Source organism: Spermophilus citellus (assembly GCF_964194105.1).
Source record: "Spermophilus citellus genome assembly, chromosome: 6".
NCBI classification, from domain to species: domain Eukaryota; kingdom Metazoa; phylum Chordata; class Mammalia; order Rodentia; family Sciuridae; genus Spermophilus; species Spermophilus citellus.
Window position 1 is genome coordinate 138,274,023 of NC_138187.1, and position 15,665 is coordinate 138,289,687.

The following is a 15,665-nucleotide window of genomic DNA, read 5'->3' on the forward strand; positions in this document are numbered from 1 at the left end:
TCCCTTTGAAATCCCTATATTGCTTATTTTGATAAATACCCAGAAGGGGAATTGCTGGATTATATGGTAGTTGCATAAGGAACTTTTTTCCATGCCTACTGTCCTACATTCTCTACCTACCATTAGTGTATAGGGGTTCCATATTCTCTATATTCTTTCAAACACTTCTCTTTTGGTTCTTTTTATGTTGTTTTTTTGATAGTGGGCATCCTATTAGGAGTGAGTATCCCATTGTGGTTTCAATTTGTATTTTCCTCACAATTCGTGATGTTGAGCATCTTTTTTCATGTACATGTTAGACATTTGAGTGTCTTATTTGGAGACATGTCTGATAAATCCTTTGCCCATTTTTTAATCAGGTTTTTCCATCATCTTGCTGTTGGGTTATAGGAGTCCCTTATATATTTTGGATATTAACTCCTTAACATATGTATGGTTTACAAATATTTTCTCCCATTCTGTATGGTTTGTCTTTTCACTGTTGGTCATTTTTTTTGGGTGCTTAGAAACTTTGGAATTTGATGTAGCCCATCTTTCTGTGTTTGCCTTCTAGCCTCTGCATTTATCCATGCACATCTATATCACATATATTGGTGGTACATTCAGGAGATCATTGCCAAGCCCAACAACATGAATCTTTCCCCCTTTGTTTTCTTCTAGGAGTTTTAAACTTTCCAGTCCTTTAAAGTCTTCAATTTTGAGTCAATGTTTCTGTATAGTGTAAGAAAAAAGTCCAATTTTATTCTTTGCCATATGAAAATACAGTTTTCCAAATACCATTTGTTAAAGGGACTTGTGTTTTCTGCATTAGCTATTCTTGAAAACTTTGTTAAAATCATTTGACCATACATACATGGGATTATTTCTGGGCTTTATTCTGTTCCATTCATCTGTGTGTTTATGCCAGTATCATACTGTTTTAATTACTATAGCTTTATGATAGTTTTTGAAATCATGATATGTGATGTCTCCAGCTCTGTTCTTTGTCATGATTCGTTTGCATATTTGAGTCCTTTTAGTTCCACATCAATTATAGGATCTTTTTTTTTTTTTTGTCCTATAAAAAATGTCACTGAAAGTTTAGGGATTTCATTGAATCTGTAGATCACTTTATGTTGTATGGATATTTTAACAATGTTAAGTCTTCCCATCCATAAACTCAAGATGCCCTTCCATTTATTTATATGTTTTAAAATTTCTTTCATCAGTATTTTATAGGTTTTAATGTATAAACCTTTTACTTCCTAGGTTAAATTTATTCATAAGTATTTTCTTCTTTTTGTTGCTAATTGTAAATGGGATTATTTTTTCAATATCTGTTTCAGATAGTTTGTTGTTATTATATAGAAACACAACTAATTTTTTTTTAAAGAGAGAGTGAGAGAGGAGAGAGAGAGAGAGAGAGAGAGAGAGAGAGAGAGAGAATTTTTAATATTTATTTTTTAGTTCTCGGCGGACACAACATCTTTGTATGTGGTGCTGAGGATCGAACCCGGGCCGCACGCATGCCAGGCGAGTGCGCTACCGCTTGAGCCACATCCCCAGCCCCCACAACTAATTTTTGTACATTGATTTTTGCATCCAGTAACTTTTGCTAAATTAGTTTGTTCTGTTACTTTTTGATGGTCTCTTTTGGGCTATTTACATATAAGATATGTCATCTGTGCAGAAATAAATTTCCTTCTTTTCAATTTAAATGCCTTTTGTTTATTTTCCTTGACTAGTTGCTCTGACTGGGACTTCTACTATTATAGTGAATGGCAGTGGCAAAAGTTAGCATTATTGCTTTGTTTCTGATCTTAGAGGAAAAGCTTTTAGTTTTCCACCTGTAAGTATGATGTTAACTGTGAATTTTTCATATATAGCCTTCATTATTTTGAGGTAATTTCCTTTTCTTCTTATTGTCTTGAGATTTTAAAAAATCTTAAAAATGGTATTGAATTTTTCAAATGCTTTTTCTGCATCTTTTGGAAGTTCTATATGAAAGTGAGTAAAAGAGGGCTGAAGTTTCTAGTTTTAAAACTTAAATGATGATGCTGTTAATTAAAGACAAAGAAGTTTTGAGGAGAACGATTAGATAAGTCTTTGAAACAATGTGTTTCACTTCTTTCTATATTCTTAAAATATTAATAGTTGCAAATGTAAAAAAAAAATGTGCACCCCTGGGAAGACATGGGGCATTGATAATATTAAGAAAAACCTTTTCTAATGCTTTCCCAGTACTTTACACTTGTTAATTCATGTAATTTTCACTTAAGTCTACAAAATAGATATTAGAAATTATATCCTTTTATAAATAAGGAAACTGAGACACAGAGAGGTCAATCACTTGCTCAAGGCTCCAGAGTTAATTAAGTTGCGGAACATTGCTTTCAACCAAGGCAATCTGAACTCAGCATTTATACACTTAACTGTTATGCTATTCTGCCTCTGAATTATAAAGGCATGTATTTCCTAGCATGCTTAAAGTTTCATTGTGTTGAAACTTTTCTTTACTATGTGAATTAACTTATCTAATCTTCAGCATGCCCTTGTTATTTCATAGATAAGGAACAATTATGTGCATGATTTTATATAGCTGTGAAGTAGCTATACTGGACTCTAAACCTAGCATTCAGTCCAGCAAGCACAAGTTTTTATCCATTGTATGACAGTGAGAGTAGATTTCTCATTGAGACCCTGGAAAACACCAATAGGGAGGCTTATGGAGAAGGAGTTGTGTGGTAGTATGAAAAGAAGTGACCAAGATGGACGGAGAGGTAGAAAAAGAGAATGTGGACATCTGGGGAAGATACTTTTGAGCTGGATGAGATTAGTCAGAAGCATTGGTTTTCTCAGATCGAGGGGTGGAACACTTTCATCTGTGAATCCCAAGTGTTTTATATATAGTAGATACTCATATTAAATGATGTTCATTAAATGGATGCTCAATATTACAAAATTAAAATACAATAGAGGATGGAGAATAGACTATTTCATGTAGATATCCAAGATCACTGGCAGCAGTAGCTTGAAAAGACTAAAAAACAAAAGGGGGTTAGAAATTTGTTGAGTGTCTTGAAAGTATGCTTTCAGGACATTTACAGTGTAATGAGCTATTTTACTTTGTAGCTCATGAAAGGTCAAATCAAACTTTATATAATGTGTCTTAATCTGCTTTTGTAAGTAAGGTGCTCTTGTTTTTATATTACTCCTTATTTTCCCTATATCCCAAATAAAGTAGTATTTTGTAAACAATAAATAAAAGATTTGAGATAATTTATTCAGGAGAAATATAATAATTAATGTAACTGTGAAAGCATATCAAGTAAAATGTTTAGAAATGTTTTAGGACTTCTCTCATACATTGAGTAAAATCCTTTAAAAGAGACACAGGAAACTGTGCTTTCTCTTTAAGGTCACTTGTGCCAAAGTGGCCTAGATTAGGGCTGAGCAAAGCTCCTTGCTGTTTGGTAAGGGCTGTTTGATGGCTTTCTGTACGTAAAAAGAAGCAGTGTTCATTTTTCAGTTTCTCATAGAAAGGGTCCTCCATTATAAAAACGATGAACAAAATTGGCACCTTCACTTAGAGTCTCAGCAAGAGGCCAAAGATTACATCAGCAGGGAGTGTGAACTAAATTTTTATTTCAAGAGGTGGGTCTTCTGTAATGGGTGCGGCAGAATAAGTTTGCAACATGATAGCTCACAGTATTTCTATTTAGAAATACTTACTTAAACCACTTATAACTTCAAATTAAAAATTATGGGCATGTGCATATTTTATAAGAAAAATCTTGCATAATTTAATATCACCTAAAAATACAGAAGAGAAATTGGAGCTCCTGGATTATTGAGTTTTTTAGTTCAGCTTTCTGGCTAAATAAAACCTGAGTCAGTCTTTATTTTAATTACTGAGTACTTAGTTCCTGCTTTAAATTGAAGGACTTAAAATGTCCAATAAAATTTATTGAATAAAGTTGCTAAAAGTATAATAACTGACCCCAGTGTGTTTGCCATATGAGCTAAAGTTTTCTATTTGGCCACAAGATGTAGACAGCTTTGATCCATCTACAGATTCTCAGAACCTAAGCTAATGAAATACCTTCTCAATTCATTGTCCATTTTTATGGACCTCATTTAATCTTATCCTGCCTGTGTTACTCTAGTATTTTTTACTTGATCTTATATAACTTTTTTCTAAATGCAACACAGATTTTAAATAAAATACTTCAAATTCATTTATCATTTTGTTCAACTGAGAATCATTTTAAGTTCTTATTTACAAGTCTCTTACTTGAAAGAAGTTAGGTATATTTTTTGACACAAATCTTATATCTTCAGTAGTAAGTAACAAACAAGCATAGATATGAGCAGTATCTTTTTTTTCCCCCCAGAGCTTACTTTTAAGGGAACAGAACAGTCTAGGGCAAGTAAAACTCATATTTGTGATTACATATTGCCCCACCTCTTGACTTTTACCATTTGTTGATTCTCTGCCATTTTATTTTCCATAAATATAACTGGTTGAAGTTTGATTCTGAAGTATTAATTGAAGTATCTTAACTTTTCATATATATGAATAATACCTATCATAGAGATGAAGTAGGCATCAGATATATGGATCTGCTAATTATAGATTACAACCTGGTTGGGGAAAAAAAGCAAAGCAAAATGCATAGGATGGGGCATAATGGCTTTCAGCTTCAGGTTGTGGGTCTACCATATTTCATTACATTATTATCACAGATTTTATCCAAGTTTATCCCAATTTTTACAAAAAATTGGAAGTTTTTAAAAAAATTGTTCCAGTATTACATAAAAATCATTTATTACTAAATTGTCTTTGATGCAAGATTAGGATCCATGGAATCATTATGAATATATATTAATACCATTGTGATGATTATGCCGTGAAATATGGAAATGCTGACTTTACCATTTGCTAGCTGTATGACTTTTCTCAAGTTTTAGCCTCTCTGTTCCTCAATTTAGTATTTTTCACATTTAAAAGAGAATGAAACACAGAGTGTTGTAAGGATTAAACTAGTAATATATGTTAAGTGCTTAGGTCAGAACTTGGCACATAGTAAACAATTATTTTATTGTATTTTATCTAATAGGAGGATAGAAAAGAAAGCTTGAAGACTGTTTTAAATTACATTTCTTTAAAATGTCTGTCAGGAAATTGATTATGATGGTACTAAATAGTGTCATTTCATGAGCTCAATTTTATTTTTTCTCAGCCTGAGTGGTGTGTCAGCACTGGTTAGGCTTTAAGGAAACTCCAAGTAGAACAAGCACTTGAAGATTTTGGAGATACATTTGTTCCAATTGATTATGCCAGTTATAATAACTAGAACTTTCTGGCTAACTACTAATTTCATCCATCTGGCTGCTGGCTCATCAATCACATATTGTGACTACTATACCAGAAGTGGATGGACCCCCCAACCTGTGCACTTTCTTCTCCCTTCCTTTCTGCTGTAGCTCTGCCAACTTCTGACTTTTCATTTCGTTACTTACATGTGATCTCTTTCCTTGGAACTTCTGACTATGCTTCACCAGGAACTTCCCTCCCAAATTTGGTTTGTTTAACTTCTTCTGGACCCCCTGGTGTTTTTCTCTTTTTCTCCCTGTTGCTCTTACTACTCTGTGCATTGCTTAGCTATGGTTGCTATTCATACATTGTAAAGAGGATGTTTTCAAAGTGGACCTTCAGGAATATCTTTTGCCAAGACAGTTAAGGGAAAGTCCTAATTTGAGATTGTAGAAGAGGGTGAAAAATACTTCCATTACTTAAATTGGTCATTGCTTTATATAAGTTTGGTATTTGATTTTTGTTAAGTGGATTGAGGAATAAGTACATGAATGAAAAAGGAATTTTATTAATCTCTCCTTAAATGAAAAATATCTACTGACATAGCTTTTTGAAGAAATGTTTAATTTGAAGAAAGCAGCTGATTCAAAGGAAGTAAGCTCCCTGAACATATTGAAATCATCAGATATGCCCATTGTATGACAGTGTTTGTGTCTATTGTGTCTATTGTGTTGGTTAAAAAGAAGTGGTTGGATATTCCCAAGTATATGTCCATATGTGCATCTATGTCTATATCCATATACACCTATATAAAATATATGAAAAATCTTAAAGGGAGGTAGATGAATTATTCAATAAACACTTTATTATTTTGTAATCTCACTATATTAAAGTTTTGGCAACAGAACACAGGACCTTTAATGTTATAATTAACTCAGTAAATACTTATTAATATAAATATCTTTCTTCATTTGATTTAGTACCATGTAGCTAATAAAGATAACAGTTGTTTGGAGAATTTTATTTTTGTTATTGGTTCATCATAGTTATAATATTACATTAGGATATATTTTGACATAATTTTAAATGCATGGAGTATAGTTTGCTCCAATTAAGTTCCCAGTACTTACCCTTACTCTCTCCCACCTCCCTCCCCCTGTTCCCTTTCCTGTATTGTACTCATTGGTTTATTTATACTTTTTAAAAGAATTAGTGTCTTGTTGGGTATACATAATGGTAAGATTTACTGTAGTTTATTCATATATATAGTCAGATTCATCCCATTGTTTTCCCCTTATCTTGTCTATCTCAATCCCCTTTTTTTCTCCCCTGATCTTTTTTTGGTTTTGAGTTCATCAATTCAAATAATTCCCCCCCGCAATTTCTTTTTTCTCTCTCTTCTATACCCTAATTTTAGATTAGTTTCCTCATATCAGGAAAAACATTTGAACCTTAACTTACTGAATCTGATTTATTTCATCACTTAGCATTATAGTGTCCATAATGAAATGACATAATTTCATTCTTTTTTATGGCTGAGTAATATTTCATTGTGTATACAAATATATACCAAAATTTCATTATTCATTCATCTGTTGAAGGACTCTTAGGTTGGCATTTGTCAAAGTAAAAAGCAGTCATTTATGTTTAAAACACTAGAGAAAGAAGGCAGAGAAGGAACTTACTCAACATTGTAAAAGCTATATATGACAAACCCAAGGCCAATATCAGACTAAACAGAGGAAAACAAAGAATTTTCTCTAAAAGCAGGAACAAGACAAGGATGCCCACTTTCACCACTCCTATTCAATATAGTCCTTTAAAATCTATCCAGAGCAATCAGGCAAAAGAAGAAAATTAAAGGAATACAAATAGGAAAAGAAGAGGTCAAATTATCCCTGTTTGCTGATGACATGATCCTATATTTAGAAGACCTAAATTCTACCAGAAGACTTTTAGAGCTGATAAACAAATTTAGTAATGGAGCATGATACAAAATCAGTACACACAAATCAATTGCTTTTCTACATTCCAGTACTGAATCTGCTGAAAAAGAAATTGTGAAAACTATCCCATTCACAATAACCTAAAAAAAAAAAAAGCCTAGGAATTAATTTTTTTTTTTACCTGTCCGAGATTTTATTAGTGGGACCATAGTGGCCAGTTGCAGAAGATAAGGGTGTCGAGAGAGAGAGAGAGAGAGAGAGAGAGAGAGAGAGAGAGGGAGGGAGGGGGTGGGGGTGGGGGGAGAGAAAGAAAAGAGAGGAATTAATTTGACAAAGGACATGAAGGACCTCTACAATGAAAAGTGTAGAACCACTGGAAAAAAAAAAAAAAAGAAATTGAAGAAGACCCTAGAAGTTGGAAAGACCTTCTATGTTCTTGTATAGGCAGAATTAATATCATCAAAATGGCTTTGGTGCATTTTAGACGCTAGGCATTGTCCTAATCATTTTACATGGATTTACTTGGACCTCACATAAATCCTTAAATAAATCCACATTTAATCCTATGATATAGGTACTAATTTTTGTCCATTTCTTAAATGAGGTAACTGAAGTACCTAGCCAGTAGATTGCATAGCCAGTGTTTAGGTGTTAGCTGTTTGACTCCAAAGCAGTGTCCACTGAATCACTCTAACAAGTCACCTTGGGGAGCTCAGTTGGTAGAGTGCTTGCCTTGCACATACAAGGCCCTGAGTTCAATCCCCAGCACCATAAAAAAACAAACAAAAAAACAAAAGAAGAGAAGTCACCTTGTATATATACTGGTGTGCATGCCTGTCTTATCTCATAATCTAATCTTGAGTTTTCCCACTTCTGAAAATCATGAATCGAATTTTTTTTTTACCCATCACAGCATTGATTTGTGGGTGGATAAATTGACTTATATAAAACTCATTTGTTTAGAAAACTTGAAGCATCTTCAAACTTATATTACTCCAACTTGTCTTGACCTAAATAATTGGTTGATACTCACTTTAAAATACCCTAGTATCTACAAATGCATTTAAATATTATGGGAAGTATCTATTTTTTTAAAATTTATTTCACTCAATCTAAAGATGTTACTAGTTACAATAGGAATGAATGAAGCAAAGAGTAGTTACATTAGTCTGAGAGGGTGTGAAGTTCCATTGTCATTATGGAAAAAGAAAGGATGCCTTCCTAAATGGCTTTTTCATAGAGTTGGGTAATGCTGTTCAAATCCTTGCTTAAAAGTGAGGGATAAAAATTTATCTCATTAAGTCTCAAGTTATCAATTCTGTATAGGAAAAATGGTTTGTAATGGGTTAAAGGCAGTTTGTAGTGGAAGTTATTACAAGAAAACTCTGAAACCCATTTGTTTTACGTATCCTTTCATGCTTTTAAAATGTTTCTTTTTATTAAATTAGCAAAAGTAAACATTTTTTTTTGTGTGTATGTGTGTGTGTATAGGTACATTTTGTATTGTCACTGTGCACTGCCTTTTGGGTGGGGGAACTGAGGATAGAACCCAGGGGTGCTTTACTTCTTAATTACATCTCCAGCCCTTTTAATTTTTTTATTTTGAGACATGGTCTCTCTAAGTTACTGAGAATCTTGCTAAATTGCTGGCCTCCAACTTGTGATGCTCCTGTCTCATCCTTAGCCTATCACTGGAATTACAGGTGTGTACCACCACACCCAGTCTCCTGCATTGGATCTGGGCTATTTCATTAGCATTAGATCAAACTGAAGTGATAGGAGACTGAGTAGATCTTATCACCTAAGACTGATACATATAGAATTAAAATTTTTGAAATTTGTATTTCTTAGCAGTTTTAAAAATAATTGTATTTGCTTCAAGGCAGTTATTTTTTGTTTTGTTTTGTTTTGTTTTGTTTTTGTGGTACTGGGGATTGAACCCAGGGCCTTGTACTTGCAAGGCAAGCACTCTACCAACTGAGCTACATCCTCAGCCCAATGGCAGTTATTTTAATTTATTAATAATAAAATTCATCAAAAAGTTTTGATAAATGCATTTCTAATTTATTTAATCACTCAGTTAGGAGGCTGAGGGTATATGTAGCTCAGTGGTAGAGCACTTGCTCATTATGTACAGGGTGCTGGGTTTGATCCCTAACACTACAAAGAAAAAGAAAAAAAAGTAAATAATCACCTTTTTATTAAAACTGTGTGTGTATGTTTTCCTGGAAAATTTAAATATCTGGTAGTGTCCCTGATAGTTCGCTATTATGCCCTGAAACATTTCAGTGCAGTGTTTGGGAATTTCAGTTCTGCATTATGCAACCTGCTCATGGCTGTGTCGCTCAGTAAATGTTTCCTTTAAGAAGAAGAAGAAAAAAAAAAAACCTTATTACTCTCTTATATAAAACACATATAGATTGAAGGAATACATGGTGTTTATTCTCATTTATATGGAAAGATAGTACTTAAAGTTAAGCAGTCATCTTTTTAGAAATCTATGGCCTTTGTGAAAAATGTAATTAATTTGACAAGTGAACCTTTTGTTTTTGCAAAATTATTCTGAAAGTGTTATTCATGTAAATAAAATCATGGATATTTGAAAACTGTCCTTTTATAACATTGTGATATATTTTTCTTGAGAACTTTAGTGAAAATTTTATTATTTGATGAATTTGATTTTCAGGATTCTTTGGAAAAAAATGTTGCTTCACCCAAACTTCTTTATAGTTACATGTGTCATAGTTGTTAGAATGTGAGGGGTCTGAATTCTGACTTTTTCTCTGACCAGTCTAAGGCAAAACTGATCATAGGTAGCTAGTGCTCTTGTCAGTGATTAGTTTAGGGTGATTGGTAACCCTGTGGCTAATTAGATACAATGGGAAAGTCAGGGGTGGGGAAAGGTTTCCTTACTGATATTAAACACTGCATACTGCTATATTGCCATTGTGTCTTAGTGTGATGTTCTGAACTTTGCTAGCTTGTTCAGTGACCATGAGTAGAGAGGTAGTTGAGGACAAAGCTAGGAGACTCAGCACAGCGTAGCAGAAGGAGTCCTTGAGGATGATGTTGAATTAAACAGTCCTTGAACAAGTCTGCCTTGTCTCTCTGTTTATATATGTGTTAAATACTCTTAGCTGATAAAGTTATTTCTATTCCTTAACTGTAGATGCTATTCAAACTGAAGCAAAAAACTCAGGACCCTTGGGGGATTGCAGTATAAGTAATCAAATGTGTTTTGAAAAACATAAGTGATTCTGTTCTCATCTTCCTTCTAATACTTTCCCCCCCATTGAGAACTTTTGGAATAAGTTATGAAACTGAATTAAAGGATTTGGTGAATGATCGTTTATATGGAGAGGCCAAGGAAAAAAGAGGTGTCTAGATGACTACCATGTTTTAGGCTTAGGTAACTGGGTAGATGGTGCTGTCATTCTAGATAAAAAGCACTATATAACTCAAAAAACAACTTGTTTTGTACATAATGTGAGGTATCTGGGACTATCTGGAAAGTGATACCAGAAAGTTGGTAGGCATATAGTCCTGGAGTTCAAAGATATGTCCAAAGTATAAGATGAAGAGTAGTTGTAGTTTTGAAACCCTAGGTATAGATAAGGTGCAGAATACTCCTTAATGAGTAGGGAAGAGAAAAATATGGAACTTCAGAGAACACTAGTATTTCAATATAGAGTAGGAGTCGAAGTGGTTGAGGAGGAAGAAAAAATGATTACTGATATCCACAATGAAAAATCTCATTTCGTGTTAGTTTTTCTTTTTTTTTTTCCCCCAGAGAAATTCTGATACCTTTGTAGTTATGGAACTTACTGTTTTTTTTAAAAGGCGAATTCTTTCTGAAATTCAGCTTGTTTTTACTTGATCAATTTGTAATGTTAAATGGTAACCTCATAGAATAAAAAGCTAGCACTATCAGTTAATTCTCTTCTCTTTTATAAGATTGATATAGGACCAAGAAATATATAAATTTTCATTAGCCCTTGTCTACAGTCATTAATATGATAATAGATGTCTTGTTTTTAAGATTTAAACAGACATTTATTATTGCTGCTTGTATTTTACTATGCATATTTTTGTATTCTGTTCTGTTCCTTTTGTTATTTCTGTTTTTATCATTTGATATGTGTTAGCTGATATGTTCTTTTATATAAGAATAATATATTCAGGAGAGTTAGGAGTTCTGGAACTTCCAAATAAGGAAATTGGCTAAGGAAATTAAAAAAAAAATGAAATCCTGTAGAAACAGGAAACTGATAACTTCTAGAAAGCATTGCCTTAAACCTTTCATGTAATCTGTGAATGCAAATCTAGAATTGTGTGTGCATGCATATGTGTCATATTAAAAACTGTGTGGTGGAAGTATCAGCCATTTATGAGCATTTTCCCCAATAAATGTAGAAATAAAATTTTCAATTAGCGCTATTGCTAAAAGCGTTGAAAAAACTGTTTGAATATTTATTCCTCCCTCCAACTCTCTTTCTTTTCTTTTACAACTTCAGTTTGAATAGCACCTGTAATTAAGGAAGAAAACCGAGCCCTGGGAGCTAGGTAGGACTTCCAGCTATTGATCTGTGTAAACCCTGCTTATACTGTCAGGGGAGAAACAGTCAACTGCTGAGCTGCTTTGTCACTGACATAAGCTGAGAGAGGATTTTTTTGTCTATACTGTTTATACACTAGTCTATAGACCTGCTGGCTGGTTGAATTTTAAAGAGTGCGGAGGTTTAAAGACTTGTCCCCTGAGGGATGCTTCTGCCAGTTGGGAAGCGAGCTGAGGCTGTTTTGCAGAAGTGTGTGCATGTGTGTTGCTTTTGGAAAAAAGGAGGGGGGTGGTGTGAAAGACTGAGCAACTGAGAAGCTTCCTTCTTAATTTGAGTCTTAACATTGATGTGACATATATGACTAATTTGGATATTTTATAGGTGGACACTGGATTTAGACTATTATAGAAATTACATATGCAGTTTTGTAGGAGGATATCTGAATAATGTTCATGTCTGTAGTAAATTGAATGGCTTCACTTGATGCAGCACAAGATAAAGATTAAGCAACAGTCAAGTAAAAATAAACTATTCTTATTTGTGATGAACTATTTTTTAGTAATCTACTTCCAGTTTGGTGACTCCTGTAATTAAGTTTAAAAATATATTATCAGTAGTAAAATAGCTTTCTCCAGATATGGGGCCTGTGCTCTTGCGTTTAAAGGTCCATGCTCATAAGGAAGCCTGGGTACAATGCCCTTAAGGGTAGAAGTGTACTGTTTTTTCACACCAGGCATTTCTTTTTTGCTTCCGTGAGTTACGGCTCTTGGAGCTTTCTTAGATCTTGATATAGGAATTCTACAATGTTTTATTATTGTTATTCTCTTGCAGTGTACACTTTGAGAGAATTCAAGACATTCTACTCAGCACTATATTTATATGTTGGGTTTAAAAATTTGATATTGATGATTTCACAGGGTATTAGTTTTATTGCTGAAGAGGTGGTTGTTAAAGTATTTTTATTGGGAATGATGAAGATATTTGCTTTTCTCCCCCTTTTTAATAGGAAATAGCCTCATACATCTTTGCTTTGTTTTCTAAAATCACCAGGGCTTTGAACTTGTATGATATTGTCTTCAATTCTGAAGTTTAGCTTTTGAGTCAGTTAATTTGAAGTAAATTTTCAGATCTAGTGAGATTCATTCATTCCTTCCTTCCTTCCTTCCTTCCTTCCTTCCTTCCTTCCTTCCTTCCTTCCTTCCTTCTTTCCTTTCTTCCTTTCTTCCTTTCTTCCTGACAGTGTTTTGCATTCTGTTAATAATTGTTAAAACTTGTGATTTCTGAAATTTTAAAAAATTATTTTTAGTACAAAATCATTGAAGGTTTCAAAATCAGATTATTTCTATGCTACATAAAACATTGATTTTAATATGAAGCAATTTTTAAATGAAAGCTCCCAGAATATATGTTATAGTTTAATATAAAGGTTTGCTTATAGATATACATTCATTATTTAAGATAAAACTTAGTTCCAAGTGTTATGATTTTTTTCTATAGAAAATTTTTTCATTGTTAAACCATTTGAGTATGGGACATGTAGAATTGTAACACCTCTCAGTGATTCATTCCGCTGCCAACTTCATTCCCTTTTCTCTGCCTGCATTTTAATTGAAACAACATTTATATTTTTGAGCCAGGATCTGTCAGAAGTCCCTATGGCTAGTCTGTGGTACAAGTAGCAGCAGACGTAGCTTACCCATATGGTGCGGTGCTTCCTGTAAAATCCATATGGCCTTGTTGAAGGGAATCCCAGCGGGATGTGAAGGGTGTTAATACCCTTCAGGCCAGGCCTTTCCCTCCTGGGGCTTCCGTGGCATTGTCAGTGCAATCTGCCAAAGCACAAACTTAATTCCTTTTTAATAATCAATTATTTTAGTCTAGGAACCTGTGCTATTTTTCTTCAGGGGGAAAAAAACCCAGCAAACTTTTTTTTCCCCCTAGAAAATGTCTCAGCATTTTAACTGCACCTTTAAAAAACATTCTAAAGCTTCTTGTTTCTTCTTTTAATTTGCATTTGTAGGAAGTACTACAGAGCGTGCCAAAGTTCTGTTTCCCCTTTGACGTTGAAAGGTACGGTATGAGCCACTATTTAAAATAATTTTAGCTCATCTTAGTGCATATTTTAAAATGATTTCATGTGCTTTTTTTGATAAAATGAAACATGTTTTCATTGTTTCTAGAGAAACAGTGGAGACTAGAAATTCAAAGTTAAATAATATTGGAACAAAGAAGCTTGATTATTATATCTTTTACTTTCTCCATTGTGGTGTGAGTTAGGAGAAATCTTAAAGTAGTATTGCCAATAGGTTGTATTTCTTCCATTTATTCTTCAGGTATACATTGTAAGCACTAGCAGAATAAAAGAAATGTCCTTGATCAGAGCCTTTGAATTGTGTCTTTTCAAATTAGGTGTATATGTTCTCGTTTCATCCTAATTGAAAAGACCATCTGTATGATGTTGTAATACTCATGGCTAGTTGTCTCCCAAGTGTAGCTTCATAGAAACAGTACAGTATTATGGAAGACTCCAAAAACTTTTCTAGCAGTTTTTGAAATCTTTTGTTTGTATTTTACTGAACAAATATTGAATGAACTACTTGTATGTAGTGGGAATTTAATAGAGTTATATTCCTTTGAGCATGATAACAGATCATTTATTGTTTTTTATGTACCTTTCACACCCTATTATCAGTTTTCTTAAGTGTGTGATGTGAAAAGTTTTAAGAAAAATTTATTTAAGGAAAATATTTTCCTAAGGATGAGTGAGACTATATTAAAGATAGAGCCCTTCTGATGATGGGATAATTGATAATAATAAGTATTATTGATGAATGCTACTCCTTGTTTTACCTCACACCTGGGGACTCAGTTGTCCTCCCTCACTTCCCCAAAGTTAAAATTTTCAAATCAATAGGAAGAATGAAAAAAAAGGAAGAAAAGTTGTGAAAGGATATCATAAACTTTGAGCACTAGAGGACACATTAGTCAGCGGAAGTTTTATTTGAAGAATATAAGTTTAAAAAAATTGCCCACTTTAATGTATGTTTCTTAAATATCTAGCACTTGAAATTCAGTATTTTCTGACAAAATAGTTTATAGTATTGGTCCATTGGTAATAATTTATTTTCTTTTCTACAATCACTATGGCTGTTTTAGAACCAAAGTTAAGGAATAATGGATTTTTAAATTTTGGGACAGAGCATCAAATGTTCAATTAGTCATGTAATGTTAAGGTTATATCTAGTATCTGAAAGTATATTCATATATTTTAGTAGTAAGGATTTTATCTAATGGTTTATACTGTTACTTAAACCCCAGTGTAACACATATTATAGTGTTATGATAGTAATTAGCTAAAATTATTTACAGCTTAGCAGTATGCTCCTTTGGAGATGCCATATTCTTATTTTTTACCTGAAAATTTATTCCTTGGTACATCGATAGCTCTAAAACACTGTTTGTTGTGATAGTTTATTGGTTGAGAATGTTAACAAAAGAAACAATTTTTAAAGAGTGGGCAGTGGTTGCCCTTAGATTTTGGAGCAGTGTGATTTGCTATATAAGCAATTAATATTGGATAAAGCAGACTGGGAAAATAGAGTTGAGCACAAGAACTCAGTCATCACATGTAGCTTCTTCTACAGTTTCAGCAACAGTTATTTCATAATTTACAAATATTTTCTGAGGACTTCTAGTCTTATGACAAGTTAGAACAAATTGTCTTATGATTTCCTGGTAAGGGATTAGCATATGCTCAATTGGTTCAGTCTATGAGGTATTACAATTTATCTTGATGTTTGACTCATGAGTGAGTTTACACATTTCACACTCATTCTAGTTTTAGAAGACAGTTCCAGCTTTAAGAAC

The 15,665-nt window shown here is 33.3% G+C and overlaps 1 protein-coding gene across 1 annotated transcript in view; it reads left to right on the forward strand.

Moving 5' to 3' along the window:
• Window positions 1–15,665, forward strand: part of DENND1B (DENN domain containing 1B) — a 233,626-nt gene that overhangs the window by 80,524 nt on the left and 137,437 nt on the right. Inside the window, exon 4 of the mRNA XM_081300539.1 lies at window positions 13,819–13,868. Coding sequence (XP_081156665.1) covers window positions 13,819–13,868 — 50 coding nt within the window. The remainder of the gene's footprint in view (window positions 1–13,818; window positions 13,869–15,665) is intronic.